Raw genomic sequence first — 8292 nt, forward strand, 5'->3', positions numbered from 1 at the left:
AAAAAAATACAATAATAATAATACAAAAAACACCCAAGTCTCTAGAAAACGTTGATTCTCGCACAATAGAAAATAGATCTGCATCTGCCTGATTTGGGAAAAGCGATTTGGTTTTAGGTCTAGTGCTGATTGCTGCCCTGCACGCGGCTGAGGTCAGGGCTTCTTGGCGTCCTTGTGTTCCGGCCGCAGCGCTCGGGGCAGCTTGGGGTTGATGAATAATCCTTTGAGGAACAAGTCTCGGACAAAATAGGGCAGGTAGCGGTGGATAAAATACATGAGCCCGAGGCCCTGCCCCGGGTAGTAGCGCACGGCCGGGTTGGCAGCCAGCAGCCCGTCCGTGATGCTGTTCACCACCGCACTGAGGTCCTCCACGGCCACCTTCATGAACTGGATGAACTGCCGGTTGATCTCCTCCACGTAGTCCTCGCCATAAGCCTGCAGCAGCTCCCGGGGCAGGCGGGCCACCAGCTGCTCCTTCTGCAGCTTCCAGAAGTCTGGGTCGCAAGTGGCTGCAAAAGAGGGACCCTGTGAGATGCGTGTGGTCCGGAAGCTCCATCCCAGGTGGCCCACGCTCACAGGGGTGCCCACAGGGAGAGAAGGGAGCATCTGCCAGGGTGGCCCCTCTAAAACCCAGTGGAGGTTGGCCGTGAGGTGGGAGTGATAGTGGGTGTTGTAAAAAGGAGAGCCCAAGGGTGGTGGGGTTGAAGCTTGACTCTGTGATCTTGGAGGTCTTTTCCGACCTTCATAACGCTATGATTCCAGCCGTAATCCCAGGACAGTGGCTGGGGCTGCTTCTCTCACCTGTTTTGAAATACCCGGGCAGGATGAGGCTGACTTTGACACCCCAGGGCTGCAGCTCACTGCGAAACGTGTCCATGAGCAAGCTGAGCGCAGCCTTCGACGCCCCATAGGCTGCCAGGCAGGGGAATGGCAGGTCACCTGCAGGGAGAAGCACAAACCCACGGCTCTCGCACAGCCCCATGCACAGCGAGCACTCTACACTACTCTGCACAACACCTATGGGTACCAAAAACCCAAGCAGGGATGCTCATCGTGCACCTGAACCCACCGTGCTGCGGAGCTGGTGCATCCCGGTGAGGCTCCCAACCCCACATCCCTGTGTCTCATGGGGCTGCTCACCTGCTGGGCTGCTGACGGTGACGATGCGGCCACCAGCGGAGCGCAGGAGGGGCAGCAGCCCCTTGGTGAGCTCCAGCGAGCCGAAGAAGTTCACCTCCATGCAGGTACGGAAGTTGCCCAATGGCGAGAGCTCAGCGTCGGCAATGATGTCGTTGAAACCGGCGTTGTTCACCAAGCCCCAGAGACCTGTGGGAGAGGGGATGCTCTGAAAAATGGGATATCGCCGTGCTGGGAGGCTTAGATGGTTCCTCCATCCATGGGAGCCCTGTGTAGGGAGCATTAAGACAAACTCTTTGGCATGGCCAAGGTGGTGGCCCATAGTGAGGTACCCATGAACACAAGTGGAGGACCTGAATGGATTGGTTGGTTGGGGTTCCCAGGATGCATCCAAGGATGGGAGGTCCTGGGGTCGTATGGAGTTCCCAGGATGCATCCATGGATGGGGACACCAGTGGAGGTCCTGAGGGGTTGTATGGGGTTCCCATGCTGCATCCATGGATGGGGACACAAGTGGGGATCCTGGGGGGCTGTAGGGGATTTCTGTGATGCATCCATGGATAGGACACAAGAGAAGGGGCTGTATGGGGATGCCACGAGCTCCCACCTGTGCCATTGGTGTGGGTCTGGATGTGCTGCAGGACGCTCTGGATGTCCTCAGGCTTGGTGAGGTCCATGCGTAGCAGTGTGAGCCGGGCCGAGCAGCTCCTCTGCAGCTCCTGGGCACCAGGGCCGCGTGGATCCAGCACGCTGGCGAAGACACGGAAGCCCAAGGAGTCCAAGTGCCGCGCTGTCGCCTGCCCAAAGCCCGAGTCGCAGCCTGCAATAGCCAATGGTAGCGCTCTGATGGCTGGGGACTGCCATACAGGGACCCCACGGGAACACGACCTTGTCCCGGGGCACCCGCAGGTCACGATGCTGCTGTTTTTTCTCTCTCGCACGGGAGGAAGAAAACACTCCTTATCAGCAAACCCATCGCCCCGCTGATGCTGACAGCTGATAAAGGGCTGAGCGCAGGGGGGCACCCACCAGACACGAGGTGGCACGATGGGCTCTGAGCCCTGCGGTGACATACGGGGACCCACAGCGTCCCCACCTCCACCACTGCGAGGCCAGGGAGATGTTAGATGGCCAAAACCGCCCAAGGGATTGGGAATAATGGGGGTGAGGGGAAAGGGACTGCGTGCGCTCCTGTCCCTTTCCAGGCTCCGGGGCACCCCCAAGGGATATCTCACACGGCAGCACCCCAGCCGGCCCCGTGCCCAAGGGAGAGCCCTGCGGGAGATGGGGCTGAGAGCAAACAGGCGGTGTGGAACAGCGCGTTCCCAGCTGATGGCAGCGCCGATAGCGGTGGCCCCATTAACCATTAACAGGGAGTGCTGCTGGGTTGGCCCCAGCTGCACCCTACCCGGGCACCACGGGTGCTCCTGGGGACAGCTGCACCACACAGGACGCTGTGCACAGGAAGAACCACGTCGGGTTAGCCCACCCAGCCCCCATTTTCAGTCATAGAAACTCAAAGCATGGACCTGTTAAATGGCCACATGCTGTGCCTGGAGTCCACAGCCCAATAAGCGTTGTGTCCCCACGTCCTTTACTGCAGTGCCATAAAGCCATAAAGAAGCTGGGGTGCGTCCCCCCATTACTCAATAGAGCAGGAGAAAACCACAATAAAGATAATGCCATCAACGGCAATCAGAGTGTGAGCGGCTGCCTCCTGGGACTGGGGCACAGAATCTGTCCCGATCTCAAAGCACAGCAGCACCTCCAAAACCCAACAGGAGCCCCAAACCCTGTCCTGCAAAACCAGGCTCCAAGTGGGGCTGACCACCTGTCCCACACATCATGCAGGGCTCCTGAAGTTCGATGGGGCACGGGGAGCAAAGCAGCAGCTTTGAGGCTGGCAAAGACCTCGAAGCAAATGAGCGTTGCACACTCAGCCTCTTGCATGCTTCTGCATTGCACGCTGAGCACATTGCACACTCACTGCACAGCATGCTCACCTGGCACGTTCACCACATTGCATGGTCATCCTTTTATGTGCTTATCACCTTGCCTGTTCGTCCCTATGCATGGTCACTCTCTCCTCACCTTGCATGCTCATTGTTTTGCATCCCCATTGTGTGGCACTCCCACCACCTCGCATGCTTGTTGCACTGCACAATCATCATGTGCAACGCATTGCATGGTCACCACCGTGTGCACTTTCCACCTTGCACGCTCGCTGCATGGCACACTCGTCCTCTTGCACATCCATCACCGCTTACCTACTTTTCTCCCAGCACATTTTTGGGAGTCATTCGAGGACTTGCAACACCCAGAGCTCCTCTAGGTGGAAAAAACCTGGGGAGTGCAGAGCAGCAGCTCCTGCACTGCAGCCACAGAGTGTGCATGGTGCGAGCCTCAAGGCCGTGAGCAGCACAAGGGGAGCCGGGCGCTGAAGCCAAGAGGATTAGAGCTGAGCTGCTTGTTGTCTCCAGGGGCTCACGTGCAAATCCTGCCCGGGATGCCAAGGCAAACAGGCAGAGGGTTGGCTCTGAGATGAGCCCTTCTGCCAGGGCCAAGCAGGGACAGAAGGAATCCACAAGCGGTGCCACCCCAAAAACCTCACAGATAAGGGGAGCTCAGCAGGAGGGGATGCTGGAAGGACGCAGATATCAGTGAGGACGGAGGGGTACAGCGTGCATCATCTGGATGGATATGAGGATGCTAAGGCACAGATCAGACCCCAAAGGATGGGGAAGAGCGAGCACAGCCACCAAATGGGGAACACCCAGAGCAAAAGTTGGATCTGCACAGCCCTGCTGGGGACCACCCCAAAGGCATGGAGTGGGCAGGAGGAGGCATGAACAAAAGCTTGTGTGTGTGTGTGTGCATGTGTGTGTGTGCGTGTGTGTGGAGCACAGCCCTGCAGCCAACACCTCCCGGATGCCGGGCGCGCTTGGAGAGAGCAGTGCTCCGCGGGTGATGTCAGCCCACGCCGAGGGAACACATTCTTGGCAGGGCTGCGGCGAGGGAGGGGACCACACGGCACCTGTGCCCACAGCAGCTGAGCCACCCCGGCCTCTCCGTCCCCTTCCCCACGCCCCGGGAGCTGCCCTGTGCCCATGGGTGGCTGGAGGTGCACCCCATCCCTCGGTTGGTTTTTAAGGCTGGTCACACAGCTCCTTTTTGTTAAATGCCTGGATTTTAGTAGGATTAATGTGAAATCGGCCCTGGCTCACATTTGACCCAGCTCTGATAGGAAAAGGATGTTTTTGGTTGGCTGCTCTTAATATTCATGGGACACATCAACCACGGGGATGCACCAACCATAGGTTATAGCACACACGGGGTGCACCACTTACGGGACACATCAGTAGTGGGTTACAGCATCCATGGGATGCACCAACCATAGAATGCATCATCCATGGGATAGACAACCCATGGGACTCAACCGCGGGACACGGCACACATGGATCACACCAGCTGTGGGATGCACAGCACAGGATACACCAGCCATGAGACACATCATCCGTAGGGTGCACCATCCACACATCCCCCATGTCCAGAAAGCCACAAGAGAAAGAACCAAAACAACCCCACAGGGGCTCTTTGGGACCCGATGCCCTGAGTAGGGGCCAGGAAAGAAGGTGGCCGGCTGTGGCAGGCAGATGGGATGAATTACAACGGATCAGCCGAGCGCTTACAGAGCATTATGTGCCATAACCTCCTCCTGGGAGGATATGTTTCACTTAACGAACCTGAGAGAAGCGGGGGAAAATCTGATTTCCTGCCTTGACAACCAGAGGCAGCAGCGAAGACAGAGAAGAGCCCCGAGGATGTGAGCAGGGCTCCCAAATTAAGGCCCATTTGGCAGAAGCAGGCACTGGCTGCAGTACGTCAGCATCATGGCCCCAACATCACCAGAGCAGTGGGGACACAGTGTGCTGGTCACCGTCACCAAGGCCACCCAGCTGCCTTCCTGCACCCCAACACGCACGGCTGCGTCACCGTGGGTTGCTAATGGGGTCACTAATGGAGTTATGGGGTAATGCAATTACTTTCGTGCAGCCAGGACATGGATGAGCCCAAGCAGTGCTGATAGCATGCGTGAGGACAAGTCACCAGCAGCCTGCTGAGAGGCTCCAACTGGACCAACCCACGCTCCAATGGGGCCAGCAGGTGCAGCAGTGATGTGGGCGTAGGGCATCCCAAGAGTTGGCCCAACCCAATGGGGAAAACCATGGGCTGAGGACATCCCAAGAGTTGGCCTAAACCAATGGGGCACACCGTGGGCTGAGGGCAGCCAGGTAGGGGACACACACCACTGAGTGAGTCCCACTGGGGCCATGGGGAGGCTCAAAAACAACCGCAGGAGAGGAAGCAGCTCCCCTGAGCCAGAGCTGCTACAAAGTCAGCATTTCGCAGAAAGATCATACAGGGAATTTCCTAGAAGCAGCACTTTAGTGCTGGAGCAGAGCTTTCAGCATGGGGTATCGCACTCGCAAAAGGGACATCTGAGCATCCTCTGTGCTCGGTGCCCATGTGCTGCTGCTGGAGGCAGCGATGGGATGCTCAGGGCAGGGACAAAGCAGTGACAAGGATCTGAGCACAAACATCAGGCGATGGCACAGCCTGTACCTTTCATCAGAGCTAATGTGGGATTTATGTCCCCCCAAAAGAGGAAGTTGTTGTGAAGAGCCTCAGCGATAAGCGGGTGAATAATGGCCGGCAGAGGGAACACGGCGAGCCGGGAACACGATGGTGATCCATCAGCAGGAGCTGTCGCTGGAAGGACACGCAGCACCAGGGAAGCCATGGCCATGGCAAACCAAAGCTCCGAACTGAAAGGGGGAAGATTGATGCTAGATACCAGAAAGAATCCTTCACTGTGAGGGCAGTGAGGCCCTGGCACAGCTGCCCGGAGAAGGGTGGGCGCCCCATCTCATCCGGGCTGGATGGGGCTGAGGTCTATGGGAGTGCCCCCGCCATGGAGGGGTTGGGTGGGCAGTAAGGTCCTTCCCACTGGGGTACCTTGGTGGTAAAATTCTACTGGGGCGTAAGGCACCATCCCATTTGTCCCATTGGAATGGGAGCGACACCAAATGCCCATCACACATCCTGCCCATCCTCACACTGCTGTCAGGCTGACCCCATTTTCTCTTGCAGTACATGGGCAGCTCAGTTTTTTTGGAAACACAGCTCCTGGAACCACGAGCGGTTGGGACCTGTGGGCTATGAGCCATCTCCATCTCTCATGACTACATGACTACTCCCTAGCCAACACTGCGTGCAGCTGAATCTGTGCAGGGCTGTGTGCCTCACAAGGTTATCTTGGGGTACTTTCCCCAAAAATACACAGGAGCAGTTGGATGGAGCTGGGCTGAAGGATAACGGTAGGGCAGCACCAAATCACAGAATATCCCAAGTTGGAGGGGACCCATAATGATCATGGGGTACAACTCCTACAACAACCTCCTGCACAGGACAGGCACAGCTGGTGTGTGGAGAGGAGTGACACCCAACCATAGGGCACAACCCTGCCTGGAAGTAGAGCCAGGGAAGGGAACAGCCAGGAGTTGTTGTAGCCTTAGGATGGCATTATTAGGATCCTTCCAGCCCAAACCATTCCGTGGTGTGGCTCCAAAGGAAGAACCCACAACCCTGGATGCACACTGAGCACAGCACCCATCGTGCCCAGCTCCAGCTGTTATTCACAAGCACAATCACCGAGTGGCTCCAAATCCTCACTCTCAACCATTCAAAACTGAGAAATCAGGTGTGGGGCAGCACCAGAGCCCCGAGGTTGGGATGCTGCTGCGACCACAGGGAAGCGTTTGCACCTCCACAGCCCCAACATCTGGATGGAATCGCTGCCTCCCGCAGCCACCAGCTGCTCCAGCATCTGGCAAGGCCGCAGGATGGGGCTGCACAGCTGCTGCTAACCTTGAGAGCACGGTGTTAAGCTCTGACCCATTTCGGGTCCTTAGCGGGGACCGTGAGCCCCAGCAACATCCCGCTCTGCTCTTAAAGAGATGCAAAGCACTGAAACGTGCAGCCCGGCACCGCCAGCGCTGCATTTCTCCCCTGGAGGTGCTTCACCTCAGCACCCGCAAATCGAACCTGCCCAACCACAAAGCATTTACTGCCGAGAGCAAACACGGCGGGGCCGCAGGTGTCACTGTGCTACGGGGCGAGAACACCGTGTTCCAGCACTGAGTCACCATCGCGCGACTGATGCCAACCCCACGCTGGGTGAGCCCCATGGCACCGTCCTGCCCCACGGCTGGGCTCAGCCTTCCCCTTCTCTTTGGAGCTGGTTGGATGTTAGGAGAAACTCTGAATGAGAAGTGAGGCTCTGCACAGGGAGGTGGGGGGGTCACTGACCCTGCAGGTGTTCAAGAACAGTGGAGATGTGGCACCGAGGGATGTGCTGAGAGTAGGTTTGGACGTGGGGAATCTGAGAGGTTTTCTCCAGCTTTAATGATTCGGTGATTCCCTGGGTCTGCTTTCCAGAGCCCAACGGGACGTCAGGGCAGCACCAAGTGGTGCCCACAGCTCCCTCCCTGCAGCCCCACGGCCAGGAGGAAGGCACTGTACACACCTGTGCACGGCTGATGTCAGTGCCCCGTGGCATCGGGCTGCCCCACGGCCCCGACTTTGGGGCTGAACCATTCCCTCCTCTTTGGGGCTGCCCTTCTCCAGAGCTCGGCAACCCTGAGTACCTCCGCAGGGCTGCGAGAGAGAAGGTGACAGACTCTTTAGCAGAGTCTGCTGCGATAGGACAAGGGGAAACGGATTCAAACCAAAAGAGGACAGATTTAGACTGGTGATAAGGAAGAAGTTCTTTACACTCAGGGCGGTGAGGCAGTGGCTGCACAGAGATGCTGCTCCATCCCTGCAGACGGCCAAGGTCAGGGAACGGGGCTCTGAGCACTGATGGAGCTGCGGGACTCTCTGCTCACCGCGGGTGCAAACGACCTTTCGGGTCCCTTCCAACCCAGACGATTCTACGGACCCACCCCGGGCTGGGAGACACCCGCACACACCGGGACACCCCACGGAAGCGCAACCCCCCTGCGACAGGAGCGATCCCGGCGCCGTTCGCGCGTCTCCCCGACGAGCAGCGCATCCCCGGAGCGCATCCCCGGCACCACCCGGAGCACCCCGGCA

At 58.0% G+C, this 8292-nt stretch overlaps 1 protein-coding gene across 1 annotated transcript; it reads right to left on the bottom strand.

Moving 5' to 3' along the window:
• Window positions 1-6: 6 nt before the first annotated feature.
• On the bottom strand, window positions 7-6889 carry HSD11B2 (hydroxysteroid 11-beta dehydrogenase 2). The gene is made up of 4 exons (XM_010717892.3): window positions 1745-6889; window positions 1141-1326; window positions 802-939; window positions 7-509 (listed from the first exon to the last, which is right to left on the bottom strand). Exons 1-4 carry the CDS (start codon window positions 2502-2504, stop codon window positions 154-156), a joined length of 1440 nt encoding a protein of 479 aa, XP_010716194.1. The 5' UTR covers window positions 2505-6889; the 3' UTR covers window positions 7-153.
• Window positions 6890-8292: the final 1403 nt, after the last annotated feature.

This window comes from Meleagris gallopavo, chromosome 13, assembly GCF_000146605.3.
Source record: "Meleagris gallopavo isolate NT-WF06-2002-E0010 breed Aviagen turkey brand Nicholas breeding stock chromosome 13, Turkey_5.1, whole genome shotgun sequence".
Classification (NCBI taxonomy): Eukaryota; Metazoa; Chordata; class Aves; order Galliformes; family Phasianidae; genus Meleagris; species Meleagris gallopavo.

Coding starts and splice junctions, on each gene's coding strand:
- HSD11B2 (XM_010717892.3), bottom strand. CDS start 2,504: ATGGTTAATGGGGCCACCGCTATCGGCGCTGCCATCAGCTGGGAACGC. Junction 1,327..1,744: donor GACCCACACCAATGGCACAG/GTGGGAGCTCGT, acceptor CCTCTCCCACAG/GTCTCTGGGGCTTGGTGAAC. Junction 510..801: donor GCCCGGGTATTTCAAAACAG/GTGAGAGAAGCA, acceptor CCTCTTTTGCAG/CCACTTGCGACCCAGACTTC.